The 22076-nt window shown below is 29.0% G+C and overlaps 1 protein-coding gene across 4 annotated transcripts in view; it reads right to left on the bottom strand.

The window, feature by feature from the left end:
* LOC129956919 (uncharacterized) overlaps positions 1–4438 on the bottom strand; it is a 103306-nt gene extending 98868 nt beyond the window's left edge. For 3 of the 4 annotated variants that reach the window (XM_056068957.1, XM_056068956.1, XM_056068958.1), the window contains exons 1-3: positions 4275–4438; positions 1547–1633; positions 19–173 (exon numbers count right to left, since the gene is read on the bottom strand). In XM_056068957.1, coding sequence (XP_055924932.1) covers positions 19–173; positions 1547–1607 — 216 coding nt within the window. In that variant the 5' untranslated portion in view covers positions 1608–1633; positions 4275–4438. Of the gene's footprint in view, positions 1–18; positions 174–1546; positions 1634–4274 lie in introns of those variants that run through there. The other variant, XM_056068959.1, reaches the window with a different exon arrangement.
* Positions 4439–22076: the final 17638 nt, after the last annotated feature.

Here is a 22076-nt window from a genome sequence, read left to right as displayed (position 1 = left end):
CTGAACATGTAGACTTACATCGTGGGGATCATCTTCGCCATTCATCTCGCAATAAACAGCTATGGGTTCCAAAGGTCCATCTCCGTCTACGTCTATCACATATTCCTGTGAGATTTTCTTTCCTGTGTGCCACACTTCCCGGCAATTCCTCCCATAGACTGATTGAGAACATACTGTTTAAAAAGAAAAAGAAATCATAATATCTGTTTAGTATTACTATTATTATTTTGATATGAAAGTCTTCAGGTTTTTGGTATGAAAATCTTCGCTAAAAAAAGTTAAGCGGTCTTTTTGTGCCAGCCACTCCAAGACATTTTTGAGAGATGTCATTAAACAACCTGTTCTCTAAACAAAAGAAATTGTTTATGATACATTTTCTCCACCAGATGGCACTATTGAGTGTCAGAGATCATCAAAGTGGCGCTCTTGAGCGCCTTTTTTAATGGATGGAAATGTGTTCTGATGTAGCAAGCTACAGAAACGAACGTTCATGGCAAGCTAGCCTTTTAATTTAAACCAATGGAATTTTTTTTTAAAATAATAGATTGATATATATATATGGTTTTAATGTAACCTTGTTTTAGTAAAAATAAATTGTTAAAAAGGCAACTAGGAATTTAAGCATCAATGAACTATAGATTCTTAAATTTTACAGACAAAATTTCACATCTCAAAATTTTTTTCAGAATAAACACAAAAATTCCATAAAATATTTTGTTGGTTCACTACAAAATGGCTGCGTCTAATTATAATAATATATATCCAAGCCAGCAAGGAAGTTAAACAATGACTAAGTTCAAATGGGCCATAAAAATAAGGAAATTCGAAAAAAAGAAAAAAAAAAGAAAGAAAGAGATAAGTTCTTTTGACCTTGTGTAAAAGATTTTTTAAATTTATAATTAGGTCAAGGTTTGAAGCTGTACCAGGAGTAGCTTGAAACGTAAATGGTCAGTGGTAATTTTGAACTAAGGGCAGATAACATTCATAGTACTTTTGCTGGTTACTTGCTCAAACAAATTTTTGCACTACACTAACAACAGGACGTTTGATCTCGGCAGGTTTAAAATTTATAAAATCCACAAATGTAGTAATGTTGCGTTAGTATATTATAATAACCACTCGGTTGGTTCCACACGATTCTAAAAACTAATTTTCCCCCAGCAAGACGCAGTGGCTCACATATTGTTTACGAAAACCTCTTACCGGTAATTGATGATTCCATATTTATTAATTGTACATTGAAGTATGGAATGTATAATTGTACATTCCATATATATTAACTGTGTATTGAAGTCATTACCATTAGAAATGTTAGGGAACAATATCTACAACTCCGATCTTATCCTTCCGACTTTCAAGGTATTTTAAATTTTCCATATGCAAAAATTTATGAACTTACTCTTTTTATTATTGAAAACGTATTACGACAGTATAATAGAAATTTAAACGACAGTATAATAGAAATTTGGCAAAATTTATCATGTCAGGAACAAATTTATTCAGAAAACAAGGGCAAAAAAAAAAAAAAAAAAAAAAAAAGGCTTACCTGAATTTAGTAAAGGGAGAATCACTATCATCAGAAAATGAATTCTAAAAATAATCGTCATTTTTGTTGTTTAGATGACATATTCATCTGAAATACAAATATTATTCGGTACGTAAATAAACAAATGTCCTTTGCTAATTATTAATTAATAATGAATTATAAATTAATGAAACATCTGTAATAACAATAATCTAATTCATACAGATAGATTGTTAAAACGAAATAATTATTACATCATAATATACAAATACTAAAAAAACTTTTCTCTGATCAAGGCTTTCCGACCATAATTGAATACAGTGGCTATTTTAGACATTTTGCGGTCCTATGCTACAAATTGGAATGACCGTCTCTGAATCAGCCGGTCAATTCTACTGTGCATTCCAAAACGTTTTAACTGAATCAACATGTTAATAACTAATAAATACCTTTGGTTAATTGTTTACTTCCATAACTTCAAGGAAATTTGTGTTTTTTATGACTCATATAACTTCACATTACACTAATAATACTGTAATGATTTAGTGAATATAATGAAACGGATAGAAACCTGCCCAAAAATGTATTAATATTATTCCTAATACAAATTTATTTTCATAACAACAAATACAATAATATTATGTAAATACAAATTCAGTTACATAAAAACAAATACAATAATATTATGTAAATAGAAATTCATTTACATAAAAACAAATGCAATAATATTATGTAAATACAAATTCATTTACATAACAACTGTACCTAAACCATATTTTTAATCAACACGTCTGCGCCTCTCTCAATCAATCAACTCAAGTCACCTACCTAGATTGCCTAATGGGAAATTCGGCACTGATTGAATATATATATATATATATATATATATATATATATACATACATAATGATATTTTAACTTTAATTTCAGTTTAATTAATTTCCAAAGTTTTATCTTAATTTAGCCCTTAGTAAGTTCATTCTCTTATTTCTTGATCCAATTCCACTTTCTCTACGTAATTAATTTAAGAGAAACATTATAAAATTGCTGAATCGGCTAAACGCCGATACATTCTCACGCTCTGCTTGAAGGGATAGGAAAAATTCCAGTAAGCACATTCCTTTTAAAAGATCCATGTGTTTCCCTTACTTGTGATTAACATGCGTCAGAAACCTCCATCAGAATCTTATTAATATATTAGCACTATGAAGAAATATTTTCCCTATCAAAATCTCAGGTTATATAAGATGAAGGATAATTCATTTCGTTCTTTTTCGACTTCTGCTTTTGTGTCTCACTGTGATGGACATGTCATGTCCGCGCCTGAGTGTAAATAATTATGCTTTCCCGATGGATTAAAATGAATTTAAAAATGTAAAATGTCTCACCTATGTCTTCAAACCTGCCTTTTGCTTCAAACAAAATAATGCTTACACACACACACACACACACACACACACACACACACACACACACATATATATATATATATATATATATATATATATATATATATATATATATATATATATATATATATATATATATATATATATATATATATATATATATATATATATATATATATATATATATATATATATATATATATATATATTATAAAGGGCGTGACACAGAAATCGCTCTTATTGCTGAATGGCAACAGTAAAATGTAAAAGAACCACTATCAAATGTTTCAGACTGATTCATTTTACAGCTCCACTTAACTCAATATTTCGATAATTGATTGACAGAAATGCTCTTGAGGGGACTGACATTTCATTAAGTCGAAAGCAGCAAGATAGAACAGAAATTAAGAATTAAGTGTCAAATAAAGTTTAACATGCGTTAAAATAGGCTTAACCGTCGCCTGATAGATAATTTCTCTGACTTGATAGTGAAATTAGTGTTTAATGAAATTAAATTGAAAAGAGTCGTTTAATCATAAGCAGGATTCATCGTATTATTTTTTAATGAATGAAATCTATATAAAAATATAAAGATTATATATTCATCTAATTTGACGGTAGTAATTAAATATTTTTAATTAAAAACTGCACTTATTCTCTATAAGAAAATGTAAGATTGTCCACCCGTCAGTTTTGCGAAAAAAGGCACAGATTATTTTTATTTAGATATACAATTCTATGTCAATGAGAATATTTTTCCATCTTGCACAAACAAATTATTGGTATTTTTTCCTTACAAAAATGTAGTAAATGTATACATAACGAAGTATAAAGATTATATAATCGTCTATTTTCTACTGAAATAAATAACAGAAGATATATTTTTAAATGATATGCCCGATATATACACAATTCTAAAAATGTACAATAAAATTATCGTTTGGTGGAAAATAATATAAAAATCCTTGAACAACAGCATTTTTAATTCAATGATTCCCAATAATGCAATTTTGTACTTCATACCTTTTTGCTTTATTTTTTAACAATTCATGATTTCAATAATTTGTTTAGTAAATTTTCAGTAGAAAGCAAAATAATTTTTGCTGTAAAATTTTTTTTAATTGAATAATTTATATTTAAATAAATATTCATTTCCTTTAAAAATTAATGTCGAAAAACGACTTTTTTTTGTTCTTTAGTTTTATTTATACAGATTTTCATAACTTATATTCAAAAATAAAAAAAAGTAAGCAATATAAGATCATTTAAATGATTTATAAGAGATAAAATGTAATTATAGTTGTACTTCGCAAAACAAATGCAAAAAAAAAAAAACTTACTTCTGCGTATTAAATTTTCTAAGAATCTTCCATTCATCCTTGATAAAACCACATAAATCAATGCAGGTCATTATAAAGGAATTAAAATTAATTATTTGCTTAATAATATCTTAGAAGAAATAATATTTTCCATCAAATATTTAGCGAGTATTTTTAATGGTAAATCTCTTCAGTTTGACATCTCAAATGAACGACATAATTTTCCATACTTTCTTACTTTTCTTTTCACTTCCGGCGAGGTCTGGTCAAGACTTCCGATTCCGGTTCTGTCTTCCTTAATCTGTGAGTAGCACACACATTCTGAAGATATCGCGACAATAAAATTTGTTTAAATGCGTGTTTTTAGAAATTATTTCAGTCTTTTTTTAGTTCCTTAATGGTAAATAGATGAAAAAGCGTTAATTTAAAAAAAAAAAAAAAAAACAGCGTTTCAAATCCCAAAACTCGTGTTTCGAACTATGCATACTTATGTATTTGTTCATGTGTATGCAAAAACGACAATTCAAATCCAAACGAGTAAATCGATTAAGATTTGGCACGCTGATAATTATATAAATAAATATTTATATAATATATAAATACTTGTATATTATATAAGTATTTATATGTTATATAAATAGAGTACTATACTAATATAGTGGAGATATCTAACACTATATACTTCACAATACATATTCCTACATAATGGAATAATACTCTTAATAATAATTTTCAAATGTTAAAAAATTTTTTTCATAAAAAATTTGTTATTCATTCGTCTAACCGAGTTATCTTTGTCACAGACAGACAGACATTATCCAAAAATGTGTTTTCGAACTCAGGGATCTCTAAAACGTGAAGATTAGCAACCAATTTGGTCAAAATCCGGAATTCAAATTTTTTGACGGTTGCAATACTTCCTCTATATTTCGTATACTTGGACTTGGAAATATGGATTGGACAAGGATGTGCAATTTTCTATTATCCTTTTGTAATTTTTGAATGGATCTAGTATTAATCGCTTAACTGTTTTACCCGTATGCCATACGTGCATCGATTTATCGAATTTTGATAGTCGCAAGCTAAAAATAAACCATTTATAATGATTATAATTCAGTATAAAAATTACTTCGAATGCATGGATAAGTCAAGTATTCAATGGATTCCCATTTGAATCAAAATAAGAAAATATTCCCAAAATGAAAAGTATCATTTTATTAGATAGTAAAGAAAATAAAAAAGGTTAAGTGGTTTAAGAAAATCCCTCGAGATGCAGAAAAAAGAAGGTGAAAAATTGATATCTAATTAATATTCTTTTTCGGTATTTCCCAAAAATTTGGAAATATATATGTCCTTGATATATTATCGTTGTCTAGTAACAAGAATTTATTGGAAGCATAAAGCCTTCTATCGCGGCCAACAAATTTTTTTTTCAATAAGTAGGCCTAATTAAATATTTATTCCCAATTCCATAAAATTGTTTAGATTTTATGTATTTGTACTATTTTAGGAAAGTCGAACCATCCTTTTTGCTTTAAATTTATACTATCTCTTAGCAGGGCTCGGATTCTTTAAACATATATTTTAGGAACCTTTGTTTTTATGGGCATGAAGCAAAATTGAAAAATCTTTAAAATTAAGACAACATTTTATTCTTCAAAAATGAAGTAAATAAAGCTTGAATGCAATGCTTTGAAATAATTCCAAAAACATTTAATGATGCATTTCATGAAAATATTATCTTTAGTCTATTTTCCTAAAGTTGCTAATAAGATTCCATAGGTGAGAAGAGTTCCAAGACATGTTATTAGCATAGATATTTCAACAATATAAAAGCGCCACAAAGTAAGGCTGCTGTCTGCTTTGCAAATCTCTTTGATCTTAGATCGAATATCCTTGCAAAGTGCAGATGTTCGATGCTTCAGACACTGAAATGCTCGTTTCGCTTCATTTTTGGCCTCATTTGCAAGAGCAGCCGATATGATGAACACCAGCAAAATGGACACATAGTAAATAGTCAAACATGCCATCGACAAAAATTCCCCGTGAATGCAAAACATGTATGCTCCTCTAAATGATCCGCCCATGCTTACGAATACAGTTAAAAAAGCTAGGTAAGAAAATTTCACATCTAAGACAGTTAAAACATTTGTTGCTTTGCCATAATGATTAAGAATTCTGTAAACGTCATTCAGCAACGGTTCTTTTGGGATTTGTTGAACTAAATTTTTGAAGTGCACTCGAATACAGGAACATAAGAAACTGTAAAAAATTGAAAATAGAGAAATAACATTTCCCACTATGTATGCGTGCAGAATTTTACAACTGACATACAAATAGAAGAAATAGATTGGTGGACTATTTAAAAAAATGTATACTGGCTTCAAAGTTAATAGATACTTTTCAAAGTTTATTACGATTTGATTGTAAAACTTTATGATGCCGACTATTAAAATAACATTGTGACAAATAAAGTAAAGCATAAATAATTTCTTCTGTTTTCTGAAATTGTAGTGTGGCATCATTTCGTTTACCTCGAGCAGTTTGTTAGTGATTAATGACAAGCACGCTCGTTTTCTGTAAACCGACACATAAAACAGAATTTCAAGCAAAAGTACGAAAAGATTAATAGAATCTCTTCTCTTGTCAGATAAAAGAATGATTATTAGCATTTGAAGGAAAATTCTGATGCAAAATATTCCTGAAACCAGGCTTAATATCATCGCTTGGATGTAACTTAACAAAGGTTTTCCTTCTTTTTTACTGAAAATTTGTGATAATTTCTTTTGAGATTTTGAATAATTCATTGTATTGATCCCGAGGATACTGAAAAGTATAAATATCACTCTTAAATCATTGAGCAAAGAAGACTTAGAAGAATGTTTTTGTTGACGAATAATTTTGTTGGTTTTTTTCATTTCAAAAATTATTTTTCGACTTGCTTCTATATGCATATTATTTATTTTATTCATTTTTAAGCTTAAAATTCTAGATATTGTATAAAGTTTTTTGAGTAAACGATAATTTTAATAAATAATTTTGTAAAGTGAACTAAAAGCTAATTTGAAGATATATATATGTATATTTTTCACCTACGAATCTTCAGGGAATCTGTATTTCTATAAATTGCTTAAGAAAGGTTCCACCACAATTGCAGTTGGTCCAAATGTTCAGAATATCACACAGAAATGCTTGTTTAGAATGAGACCACAGAAAAATTGGTGACATTTAAAAGGGAAATTAAGGAGTTGCAACAATAATTTTCTGAAACATAAAATTGTCTTATTCGTTGATTAATAATCATTCAGTTTTCCATCACATGTTCATTTTCACACAATATTCACATGCAATGCTATCAAATACATAATTTGCAAAAATTTTTTGAAAAAAGTACTGAATTGATTACACTTTCTGTCAAAGTAAGCAACATTTGTCCTTCGTAAATTACAAATTAAACTGCAAGAAGTTTAAAAACTAACATTATGAGTGTAAAAATGAATAAAAATAAAAGCCCCATGCTCTCCAAGTCTTTTCCGAATGCAATACATCACTATAATAACCCATAACGGTATACTGTCCTGTAACTATATATTGGCAGGAAATATTTATGATTACTATCACAAAGCTTATTACATTTTAAATTAGTATTTCACGTATAAATAATTATTCAAATGATAATAACTTTCAAATAATTATTATTCACTTATTACATTTCCTTTTCCGAATGCAAAACATCATTATAATAACCCATAACTGTATAGATACAAAAATATATACTGACAGGAAGTATCATTATTATTTTACTGACATAAGTATTATTATCATAAAACTTATTACATTTCAAACATGTAATCTGAAATTAAATTATCTGCGCACATCTAATAATTTGAGCACATGCAGCATAAAATTATTTGCAAAATCTCTTCATAATATTCAATAATAAAAAATATATTTTCAAAATTTTTTTAGCGCTTGTTTTTATAAACGTATCTTTCAATTTTCAATTCCATTTATTTTTGATAGAATACTTTAAAGTATATTAAATTTTAGTAACAATTTGATTGAAAATATCAAATTATTTTTTAAAAAATATATATATTATTAGTTTTATTATTTTCTCCCTTGTAAGCAAAATGATTTACGTTCCGTAATTACAGATATAATTTGATTTTCAATATCTTTTGTGACTGAATGGTAGAGAAACATAATTTGAAAAAGAAACAAGTCGTGTTTTAACATGAGATGTTTATTTCTCAAATACAATGTTTTTCTATTTCGACATGTGCATTCATCGATCCATTCAAGAAATTCTGAACCATTGTCGAAAATTCAGTTTCAAATTCAATTTATAGTTGTGAAATACGATTAAGAAATTATAAATATTCCATAAGAAGATCAAATTCTGTATAGACAAATGTTAAAAAAATAATAGTATAAACAATTAAGAAACATTTTAAGAAGAATTCTTCTAAAAAATAAAAACATTCTTCTTATTATTTAATATATTTTTATAAACATTTTGGAATATTGAAAACAATTATTTCTCGAATCCACTATCAAATAGCTCTACTGATTTGATTGTAGTTTCAAAATAAATTTCTAAATTTATCAATTACAAAATTCGCACTGTGAAATTCGTTTTGTCTCATTCAGAGTGAATCATCCTATGTTTATAAATGATGCGATTCTTGAAATTGAATTCTTATTTTGAATTATTATTAAAAAACTTTAGGCTTGACTTTCAATCGAATAAATTTTGAGCAAAATGATTTGACCTCTATGAATCAAATCTAATGTTTTACACGATATATTTGTAGGATAGGAATTTAATCCTACCAGATTTCAGTCCTCCAGAAATTCGTAGTGCTAGAACGCTACCCAACCCTTCCCGCTGTCGTTAGACGAAGAATTATAAATCGATGTTGAAAAATTGATGATGATGTTTTATGATCTGGTTTTTATTGTAAAAACCAGCCAGCTTTCTTAATTCGTTTTATTGTTCTTCTTTATTGTTTTATCCTAACATATATAAAATTCTAATATTTCTAATATTCTAAATATACAGTGCATGCTCTTAAAATGTAAATTAAAATATTTAAAAGATTAAATTTTCTCGTCCTTCATGGGTGGGTTTCGAGTATTGCACTGAAATCCACTTATACCAAGTGTCTCTAAAATGACTGATAGAATTTGAAAATCATTTTTAAAAAAATAAACGGAATGCAGTAGAAATGTATTGTTTGAGGAGAAGTATTTGTATTGAATCAGTGAGGAGAAGAATATTATAGATGAGGAGAAGTATTTGTATTGAATCAATGGGGAGAAGAATATTATCGACCGCATCCCACCTTTTTTAATGAATCGTTAATGAAAATCTAAAAATAAAGTATCACATGATCTCTGCTTTTTCCAAAATTTAAATGAGTATAGATAAACAATACATTCCCAATTTTATGACTTGATTATCTTCCATTGAAAATTGGGGACAGGTACTTTTTTTAATAATTCAATTGAATTATCTTGCAAATGTTCGTCCCATTCTTATAATTCCATAAATTATTCTTACAAGTTTTTTTTTTCTTCTAAAATTGGATTTAGTATAACATTTAAGAAAATATACGAATTATTTTTAGTCAGAGTTGAATGCATTTTTAAGTCCAATTTTCTATTGTTTTAATAAGTTAAAGCATTTTTCGAGATATGAAAAAGAGTTATAAAGTGGAAAATAAAAGTAATAATTGTAAAGCAGCAATTGTAGCAAGTAATTTGGATTTTAAACATTCACGGATCTACGTTTTCTGGGACTATTCAAGTTGTCTTACTTTAACTTTTAATGTTTTTTTTTTTTTCCTTTCAGGAAGGGAAAAAAACACACACACACACACACACTCAAATATTATTCATATTAGTTTGACAACGCAAAATATAAACGACCCTTTTTCGTTTCTTGTATGAAGTGGTTTGATTCCCATCATTTTGTGAAGTTTTCTAATAAAAAATATTTTAATTCTGCAAATAGTTCTGTTTGCAGCAGTTGTGAGGAGAAGTTCATTCAAGTGTGAACTAAACTATCTATGTATATATTAGCACAAACACATATTTTCTGACTAAATACCTAAAATCAAAGAAAAGGCATTGAAGATACCATCAGAGGGCGCTAGCGTAATGAAGTTGCATTCCTATTCCAGCTCTAGATGGCGCTGCTGAACTTCTTCTTATAACCAATGTCAGGCTTGCTTTACTTGTGTGGAGCCGAAATAGCCTAATAATTTATTCTCAAGGTAAATTTACTGTACATACTTAAATAATTTCAAGAAAATTTAGGAATAAATTATTGAAAAGGCAATTTAAAATTTATGATTCACTGGAACACATATGCAAAACAGGGTAACATGATATCTAAACAGATCGGTGTCAAGGAGTTGCAATCGAAGAAAATTGTAATACAAATCGACCGGAAAACTATTAACAATCTAATTATAGTGGTAAAAGAAACGAGTTATATTCTAGCATGAATTTTGGTGTGTGGTTGCATTTTGTCTAAACTTGAAAACTATTAAACAAATCTACGAGATAATTTAAAGTATGCACTATAAACATTAAATCCATTATGCAACATTGAATATCAAATTAAAATTTATCTATTTAAGCTATTATTTAGGAAATAGTACCTAAAATTATGAAAAAAAAAATGATGAATTTATTATCATGTGAGAACATGATATTGTTTTCGCTTGTGGTTTTTTTGGAGCCTCAAAATGTGAAGGCAACAAATTGCTGAAGCCTCAAAATGTGAAGGCAACAAATTGGCGATTTATCCCTTTTATTTATTTTGGAATCGGCTTTCACACTATAGCTTTTGAAATATCTATCTTCTGCTAATGTAGTTTTATTTTGGAGTCGGCTTTCACAGTATAGTTTTTCCATTATCTATCTTCTGCTAATGTAGTATTTACCTTGGAAATCACAGTGTTATTGTCTAACTCGCGCAACATTTTTAAAAATAAACCAAACAAGTTAAAATATTGTTTGTTTTATTGACAAAGATTAAACAAACTATTTCAACTAATTAAAATAGGGTTATTAGAAAATAATGCAGAAGGTTGTCACATTTGGCGATTTATCGCCAACTAAAGTTACAACTAAATTTCCAAATTATACATTCCCTGAATTCTTACGAATTGTCTTAATTAATTTAAGTAATTAAACAGTTTAAACCGGTTTGAAACAATCATGAGACTATCAGATTACGCACGCGTCGATATGTAGAAATGCGATGCGTTTTTTTCATCTCAAAATGGGTCGAGCTCCAAAGCTTTGTTTGCCAGCTAGAAAAATTGAAAATGAAAGTTTAAAAAAATCATCATATATATAGGGATAGATAGATAGATAGAGAGAGAGAGAGAAGCTTCGTGATTGTTTCAAACCGGTTTAAACTGGTTAATTACTTAAATTAATCAAGACAAATAATAACTTATAAATTATAATGTTCTCACATGATAACTTGAAATTTGTGATAAGGGGTTTCATTTTTTATTTTTTATATTTTTTTCCGTCTGAAAAGCATATTTGAAAACATTTGGTTAAGGTAACTTCTGAATCACATTGCTATTTTATAAACTTTGATTTAATTTGTCTTGTTTCTAGCTTGTAAAGATGGAACATTTTAAGTCGATTTTTAGTTTATATCATGCTAATCTTTTTTGCCCTTAAATTCTATGAAACTGTATTTCTAACTGACACTAGAATATTGCTATGTTTTCAGATCTCATTCGAATTCATTCAATTTCATTGACTTTTGACTGAACCAAACTGAAATACTTTTTTAATACCCATAATTAAATGGTGAACATTATATTAAACATTTAAAAACTCTCCATTTTGTTATAAGATGTTATAGTCTTAAAAGAAAAAAAATCTTAAAAAAAAAAAAAAACGGAGAGGACTAATTCTGATGTTAAATGTTAAGAACCTATGCATTAAAAAAATTCCTGTAAACACATCTTGTATCATTAATGTAAACACATCTTTTATCATTAAGTATTATCATCGCTTCATCATCAATTTTTTTAAAATTTTTATGCGGATTGAAAATTTAATTTCATTCGAAAATATTCTATTATTGTGTACATTTTCTGGGAAAATCATTAACATTTTTATTCATTATAAATTTAATTATTATAAAAATCTTTCGTAATGAGCACTTGTCAACTAAGAAACAACTCCATGTCAAATTTGATAGCTTTAGATTTATGCTGTAAAGCGTTGTAAACAATTTTTGTATCACGCATACCTCATCATGCAATTTATAAATAGTAAATAGCCTACCAATATTTTCATATTAAAAATTAGAAAATGGGTTAATGTGCTGAACTTATAGGATAACGATATCGCTATTAACAGAAATAATCCCGCATTTTAATATCTGAAAACAATTTCATTTCGAGCTTTTTATATAGAAATGAAAAAAATCGTACATTTTAATATTGAAATAAATTTAGGAAATGCTATTAATAATAACAAGTTAAGCGGTACAGAGCACGATTTTTACAATTTAAGTTGAATAAATAAATTTGGGCATCTTTAATACATAGTTGGTAACTTAAGAATACATAGAGTGCACGCTTTCAAGTTCGCAGACTTATCTTATGAGAGTATTCATTTCACCATTCTGTAACATGATTCACTTATATAATCAATGCCGTCACTGCTGTTCACATTGAAAAGAACGTGATCATTAACCAAATACTTATTAAGGACATCAGAGGTGTCGCCAGCAGATTCAGAATTTATAAATATACGAATACATGTCAAAATTATAACGAAGCATCTTCATAATTTATTCGAAACGAGCCTTATACTTTGACAGAATAAAAATCTTGCATGAAGAGATTCATTCACTACATATAAAGTGCACCATAAATTCCTGCAAATTACAAAAATTCATAATAAAAAAGTAATAAAATAAAAATAATAACAAAAAATTGCTGTTTGAGGGAATATGTTCAAATGGTCTGGATTTTTCCCCATTTAAAAAATAATTCATAAAATGACGGTTTATGCAAATCAGGATAATTATAAAACACAAGGCTGGAAATGGATTCGCAATTCGTTGCCAACCGTATACTATCATTACCGGATCGAACATTAGTAGTGAAACTTTTCTATAAAAACGGTAAATCTATGACTAAAACGTTGCAGAATTCTGCACAGGGAAAGGAATCAAGGTGAATACAAGTCCTGTTTCATTGAAGAGGTACTGAATTTAGAGCGCCTTCTGGAGTATCGTCCATGGTGTGGCAGACCTTCATCAGTGCGGACCGTGTTTGTGTTACAAAGTGTCATAGGAAATTTGGCAGTCGAGATATATACGCGGAAGCTGAGAGAGTAATGGTGATTTCGGAAACGACGTCGATCAGATGTATTCTGTACGGAATCTTGAAACAGCTTTTGTTTAAGATACGGGCTTGATCAATTGTTGCCAGCAGATTCCGATGAAAGACAAGACATTTCCATCAGACTGTAATCTAAAAATTAAGTTTCACTCAGTAAAGATCTCGTCCAAGAAAAATAGTGGATTCAATCCTGGTTACAACATAGTTGCTTGACAAATTAATCGTACCATCTTCGTTCAAAGTATACTCTTTCACGTTTTGCTATGGTGTTACGACTTTATTGAACATCAAAAAACTTGCAATAAATACCATGAATAAATCACGGCTTGATTCTATTTAAAGCGTTTAATACGCTCTAAGAATTATTTCACTTTCAAGTTAAACATAATCTACAATGTTAACAGATTTGGAAAGTGGTACATGTCCACGCAAAGCAAAAAGAAGTTTGAAAAAGAACAGTCCATGAAGAAAAAAGAATATTTTTCCGAATGAATCTTTCATTGCAAAAATATTTAAAGTGGAAGAACTATTCTTTTCAAAGACAATCAAGAATCAGCCAAGTTTGAGCCAATTAATTCAAAGATTTTTACTAGATTCTTTAATGTTTCCCATTTTCTCACACACACACACACACACAAAATCCAGGTTATTTTTCAATTGAGTCTAAAATTATTACATAGGTTAATGAGAGTTCTAGAATTTTATAAATACCAAATTAATTTTTCTAATGTGCAATAAAATATCGTAAAATGAACAGAATTCTGACACGTCTTAAATGTTTTAATTATTTTTCTATTGTCTTTGACATAATTTCTTGGTTTCAACCCTATTAGCACAAAATATTTTCCGATATCTCCACGATGTTGCTCGACATTCTTAATGCTATCCAATATCATGACGATGCTGCAGCATTGTTGTTTGACATTCTTAATGCTATCCAATATCATGACGGTGTTGTAGAATTGTTCGGCATTCTAAATGTTATCCAATATCATGACGATGTTGCAGAATTGTTGTTCGGCATTCTAAATGCTATCCAATATCAACACAATGTTGCAGCATTGTTGTTCGGCATTTTGTGCTAAAGGAAAAGTTCAGATGCTCATTAAATATTCAGAATTTATTTTCCCACTTACAGTTAATTATAAGTCCTATAAACGAGCAGAGATTCAAAGTTTGCTAACTTCACATATTATTTTCCTAATGTGGCAAGTAAAATTCCATAAGTAAGTAGAGTTCCAAGGCTTGTTGTCAAGGTAGATCTGTCCATAACATAAATGTTCCACAAAGTGAGGTTGTCGTCTTGTTCATAATTCCCTTTTATTTTGCATCGGATTTGTTGGTTAAGTGCAGGCATTTGATAAGGTAGACTTTTTACTATTCGTTTCGCTTTGTCCTTAGTCTCATTTGTGATAGAGGCTGAAGCAATCAACAACAACAAATTTGATATATGATACAATGCAAAGTAAACCTTTGATACAACCTCACCGTCTTGAGGGAACGCTATCATATAGGCACCTCGAAATGATCCAGTCATATTTAAGAGCACAGCTAGGAAAGCAACATCTGAAAATTTATAATCAAACTGACTCATAATATTTGTTGTTTTGCAATAGATATTAATAATTTTTTCAATGCTTACATCCATCATGCTATTCGTGATTTTTTCCGACAAATGTCGAAAACATTGCCGAATAATGGAACAAGTAAAACAATAATATACCAAAAAAAGCGCCATAACATTCGCATCAATATAGACAAATAGTGCTTCACATAGAACGAGCACCCGAATGAAATAATATGGTGGAATTCTTAAGAATTCTAATAACGTATTTATTCTCCTTTCATATATTTCAGGATTTTTCCAAAATCTGTTATAAAATTTAGCGGTATTGAATATCGATAAAATATTTTGAACAGCAAAGAATATAAGAAACATTTTCTTTCTTTTTCTGACATCATTACGAGATAACATAAAATGTATCTCGTCTATATGTTTAGTTATGGATAAGATAGGTGCCCGTTTTCTGTAAACTAATGCATAGAATAAAACTGCTAATAATTTTCCAACCAGAATAATAAACTCTCTTTTTTTGGCAGGCATAAAAATGGGTAGTAGTAATTGTTTTAAAACTCTTGCAAAAAAGAAACCCGAAATGAGAAAGAATGCAATTCTTCTGAAGTAGAATAGCAATCGGTTTCTTTTTATTCTATAAGACACAACAGATGGTTTCGCTTCTTTTGTAGAATAATCTATCAAATTAATTCCAAATAAACTGAAAAAAATAAAAATAAATCTAAATTCCTTAATCCAACAGTACTTAGCAGATATATTTCGTGGCATATTATTATTGCATATTATTGGATAACAGACTTTATAAAATCACTTCCTGTGCTCTGTTTTTCCTCATTTGCATATTTCACTATCATGTAATTTCGAAGCTGTTTTTCTTTGTCGTATCTTCTACTTCTCATAGTTTTATTTATTTTTTATAAAATTTTTCTTTGAATTTTTTAAATATTTTTAAAAATTATTATTTATATAAAGTTTTTTAGATTAACTTGCTAATTAATCGATTTATAATTAAAAATGTGTTTTTTCACAGGAACAATAATTTTTACAGTTGATTGCACCAACCTGACTGATCAGAATTGTCCTGTGTTTAACCTAAGATATGCCATATTGATTCTGAAATTTCTGTATGTGAAATAATATTTCAATATAAATGCAAGCATTATAACGAAAATTGCCGCACACTATGTGACTTTTCGTGAGATTGTTTTTTAAAGTTATGCTTCCAACTAATATTGATGAAAACATTTATTATGAATAGAAAATTCATCTAACTTTCTTTTATGTTAAATTTAATCATACGAAATTGGATTTTTGTAGAAAGTTATTTTGTGTTAAAGTTAAATTCTTTGCATTTCCATTACATTATATATGCACCTATTAATTTTCTCATTTGAAATCATTTATTCATTGAATGACTGAAATATTAATAAACTCTATATATTTCTTCTTGTTGTCAACTTTAAATGAATCTCATCTGTAGAAGCAAATAACTACTCTTGCTTTCAATATCACGAAACAGCTCTTGCACAATTCACATGCATTTTTGATTTTAAAATGATTTTTAGCATGTCATTTGACTGAAGTTACACAATTATTTCGTAAAAAATTAAATAAATAAACGTAATGACATCCTCTGCGTTTGTTAATTTACTGCCGTTTCTGGCAAATTTCACTCTTTATTTAGTTAGAGAATGTTTTCTTATCTTTTAGGGATCACTGTAAAAGTTGCATGATTTTTTTTCAACATTTCTTACAAGTGAGTTTTCTTGTAAGAAGTTGCTTACTTATCTTGCAAGGACCATCATACAAATTGCACTGCTTTCTTTCCCGTACTTGATACAACTCAATTTTCTTTCTTTTTAAAAAAAAATAATTTCAATAGTCAGAACAAATTGTTTGCTATCACAAATTTATGCACAACAAATTATTTTCTGATTAATAAAAAAAGACATTTTACTACATAGTATTGATATGGAAAACTTCTATTTTTTGTATTTACATTGTAAATCAATTGTCACCATTACGAATGTAGCGCCCTCTATTTGTCAGTTTAATAGAGGGCGTTGACGTAGTTTTAGTAGATACGATAAGGTAGATCTCAAATCTTAAGCAAAAATGTATCAGGAGTTCTTCACATAAATACTTACAAATTGCAATGCATATTATTGAATATATAAACAAAGAACCGAATCATAAACTGTATTACATTTTGACCATGACTACATTTTACTTGACATTGATAGCAGTTAAAATTTCTGCTACCGTTCATATTAGTATAAACTATCTACTCTGCATTTGTCAATTCTGATATCAACTACGAATTCTCTTTGGGTTTAAAAAAATTAATTATAGCAAGTACACTGACAAACAAGCATTTTTCTTCTTTTTAAGTTAGTGAGTATTGGAGATGGAACAAAATGAAGAATTGCCATTTTTTGGCGATTATAGTGTATATCTTGAATATACACTGCATAAAATATGCATAGATTAATAAAAATAAGAACATAAATCAAATGTAAAGACAAAATTGCTTCGTCTTCTTTCTCGGGACATCTTTTCTATCCTACCATATTTCTTGTGCAAGGGAAATCTTATTTGACGTGATTATTTTGCCAAAACAAATTCAGTTTTTAACAATATCGGTTATTAGATAATAATATTAGTATTGTGTTCCATTTATCTGCTTAAATAACTGTACACAAAGCTGAAGCATTTGTATATAATTTTTTCCCATGATTTCATGAAAAATATTTAATTTATTCACGAAATTGTCTTATTTCCCAAATAAGATAATGCAATTTTAAAAGGAAATAATCTCTATTATTAATAAAGAAGGACATTTTTATGTGTTTGCTGCTCGTTTGATATTGAACTGTTAAATTTGTCTCAAATAACAAATCAAATTTCGATATTTGTAATAAATATTCAGAAATATTTATTACAGATATCGATGTCTTTTTTTTTAAATTAACTAAAAATTAAGCAAGGTTTTTGGAATTTTTCAGTCATAATTTCCGAAATTATTACTTCTCAAAATGTATTTTTTGATTATTTTAAATTTTAAAAAATATTTAATTAATGAGTTTTTATGTAATTAATGAATTAATTTAATGATTTAATTATGTAATTAAGGATTTAATTATATAATTAATGATTTAATTATATACTTAATGATTTTTAATTAATGACTTAATTATGTAATTTAATTAATGACTTTTTTTGGAAAACATCTTTATTTAAAAAAAAAAAATTAATACATCATGAAATATGCTGCAATGAAATGCAAGCCACTTTAATTGTTTCATCCAATCTTTAAAGTATAGTTTAATCCAATGAGTAACATTAAGTACTAACTCGCACTGTTTAATCCAGCATTAAACATAAGAGATTTATTTGAAATTTAATATAACTTTTATCTCTGCGAGCAAGCTTGTCGGTTTAACTACAATGCTCCTAAACCTTTCTTAACAATATAAAAGTTTAGATACTGTTTTACATGCTGCAAAATCATTTTAATAACTCTGTTATAAACTACATGAGATGCGCAAAAATGTTTCCAAACAATAATGAAATGCAATTCATTTTTGTAGTAATTTGGGAGTCCGGGTAGCATATTCGACAGTTACGATGCAGAGCTTGTTTCGTTTGTTTTGTCGCCGATAGATGGCAGACTTTAAGGAAAATAGTTAAATGCAATGAAAAGCATTCAGGTACTCTGAGCGATAGTTTTTTTTTTCCCTTGCTAAAGAAAATAAATTTTAATTTACAATACTTTTACCAGGGAAGAAAAAATAAATCGGGAAACGAATTCTATTTAATATGGTTTTATAGTATAGTTAATATAGTTTTAAGACTGACACCCATATTGTGCAGATGCATTTAAAATTCCATCATAAAGGGCAAACCCATGATGACTATCAAAGAGAAATTTTATCTATTTTCTTTCTGTATCTATCAAATCCTTGTATACAATATGTACAAGGGATGTAATGTAGCAGGCCCTTACGCGGTGCGCCCTGATTAAGATTAAATCTGCTTCGGTTTTGCCTCATTCCTTGTGTCTCTGACTTACAGGCCATAACTATTTGCTCGCGTACTTGCATTGGCTTGGTCTCGTTACGTCCTCTGTGCGAACAACATCAAATTTTTTATGTTACTCATCTTGACTTGTCTCTGCGCATGTGTTTTTAAACTATAATGTTCAGTAATATTGGAAGGCTAGAGATCTAATGACGTCATAACCAATGTTCTGGGAATTTGTAATAAATAAATAAATATGTTCAGTTGCAATGATTTTTTATGTGTCATATTGGCTGTAATAAGCTAAAAAAATACTACAAATGAATAATTGGAATAAATTTCAGAATTTCTCCAAGTTGAATAAAATTAAGCAGGACATCTATATAAATAAGATCTCAGAGGCTCATTAGATGTCCAGCTTATTTCCTTGAGCTGTCCAATAAACTTCAGTAAGTGAAAAGCGATCAGAGGCATATTAAATGGTCATATTATTTTCCTAATGTAGCAAACAGAATTCCACAGGTCAGTAGAGTTCCCGAGGCTAGTTATGAGCGTAGATCTTTTCAAAACATAAAGTTCCACAAAGTGAGGCTGCTGTCTTGTTTATTATTTCTTTTCAACTGGCATATTATTTTCCTAATGTGCCAAATAGAATTCGATAGGTCAGTAGAGTTCCGAGATTGGTTATTATCGTAGACCTTTTTAAAACATAAAAGTTCCACAAAGTGAGGCTGATGTATTGTTTATAATTCCCTTTCAACTGGCATATTATTTTCCTAATGTGGTAAATGGAATCCCATAGGTCAAGAGAGTTCCGAGGTTGGTTATTAGCGTAGACGTTTCCAAAGCATAAAAGTTCTACAAAGTGAGGCAGCTGTCTTGTTTATAATCTAATGTGACAAATGGAATCTCATAGGCCAAGAGAGTTCCGAGGCTGGTTATTAGCGTAGATCTTTTCAGAACATAAAAGTTCCACAAAGTGAGGTTGATGTCTTGTTTATTATTCCCTTTCAACTGGCATATTATTTTCCTAATGTGGCAAATAGAATCCCATAGGTCAGGAGAGTTCTGAGACTCGTTATTAGTGTAGATCTTTTCAAAACATAAAAGTTCCACAAAGTGAGGCTGCTGTCTTGTTTATAATTCCCTTTCAACTGGCATATTATCTTCCTAATGTGGCAAATAGAATCCCATATGTCAGCAGAGTTCCGAGGTTGGTTATTATCGTAGACCTTTTTAAAACATAAAAGTTCCACAAAGTGAGGATGATGTCTTGTTTATTATTCCCTTTCAACTGGCATATTATTTTCCTAATGTGGTAAATGGAATCATATAGGTCAAGAGAGTTCCGAGGCTGGTTATTAGCGTAGACGTTTTCAAAGCATAAAAGTTCCACAAAGTGAGGCAGCTGTCTTGTTTATAATCTAATGTGACAAATGGAATCTCATAGGTCAAGAGAGTTCCGAGGCTGGTTATTAGCGTAGATCTTTTCAGAACATAAAAGTTCCCCAAAGTGAGGTTGATGTCTTGTTTATTATTCCCTTTCAACTGGCATATTATTTTCCTAATGTGGCAAATAGAATTCCATAGGTCAGAAGAGTTCCGAGACTCGTTATTAGTGTAGATCTTTTCAAAACATAAAACTTCCACAAAGTGAGGTTGTCGTCTTGTTTATAATTCCCTTTCAACTGGCATCGAATTTGTTTTGAAAATGCAGGTATTCGGTACGATAGACTGTTTAATATTCGTTTAGCTTTGTCCTTAGACTCATTTGTGAGTGACGCCGATGTTATTAACAATAAGAAGGTCGACATGTGAAAAACCGTGAAACAAACCATCGACGTAACCACTCCATAAACAGATAATACTATCATAAACACAGATCGAAAAGATTGGAGCAGGTTTAAGAGGACAATTAAAAAAGCGAGGTCTGAAAATTTATCATCCATTTCACTCATAATATTAGTTATTTTACCATAGGCACTAAAAATTTTATCAGTGTTTGCTGCTAGCATGTCATTCGTTGCTTTTTGCCATAATTGTCGGAAACTTTGTCTTATGATGGAACAAATATTACAATAATAGGCCACAAAGAGAGCAGTAACCCACCCATCCATGTAGACAATAAAGATTTCACATAAAAAATATGTTCGAGCAAAAAAGTATGGTGGAATACTCAAAGATTCTAACAACAGATTAATTTTCATAGAAGACTTTTCAGAATCTTGCATAAGCATACTATAAATTTTTGCGAGACCTAAAATCCCTATAAGATTCTGAATAACAAGGAATGTCAAAAATATTTTCTTTTGCTTTCTGGCATCATTCAGCTGTATTATGTCATTTATCCCGTCCAATTGCTTGGTTATGTATAACATGGATGCTCTTTTCCGGTAAATTGATATGTAGACTGAATCTTCTAACAGCTTTCCGACCATAATAATAATTTCTTTTCTTTTGATAGGTGCTAAAATAGGTAGCAGAATACAAATTAAAACTCTTATACAGTAAATGGCTGAAAATAAGAAGAATACAGTCCTTCTTATGCAGCATAATATTAAAGCTCTTGTCATTCTATTGATTTCTGCAAGTGGCTTTAATCTAGTCTTCGAATTATGTATTACTTCGATACCAGATATATGGAAAAAAATAAAAAACAATCTAAATTCTTTCAGCCAAAAAGACTTTGAAGCAGAACATTGTGACAAATCATTGCTGTGATTATATATTTTAAGAACCATCGCTATGTTCTGTTTTCACTTGTGTATTGTGCTGATATATAAATTCGTAGCTGTCTGTTTCTGCTACAGATTCTGCTTTTTAGAAGCTTAT

This window comes from Argiope bruennichi, chromosome 11, assembly GCF_947563725.1.
Source record: "Argiope bruennichi chromosome 11, qqArgBrue1.1, whole genome shotgun sequence".
Lineage (NCBI taxonomy): Eukaryota > Metazoa > Arthropoda > Arachnida > Araneae > Araneidae > Argiope > Argiope bruennichi.
The sequence above is the reverse complement of the archived record's forward strand: the minus strand, read 5'-3'. Positions and strand labels throughout refer to the sequence as shown.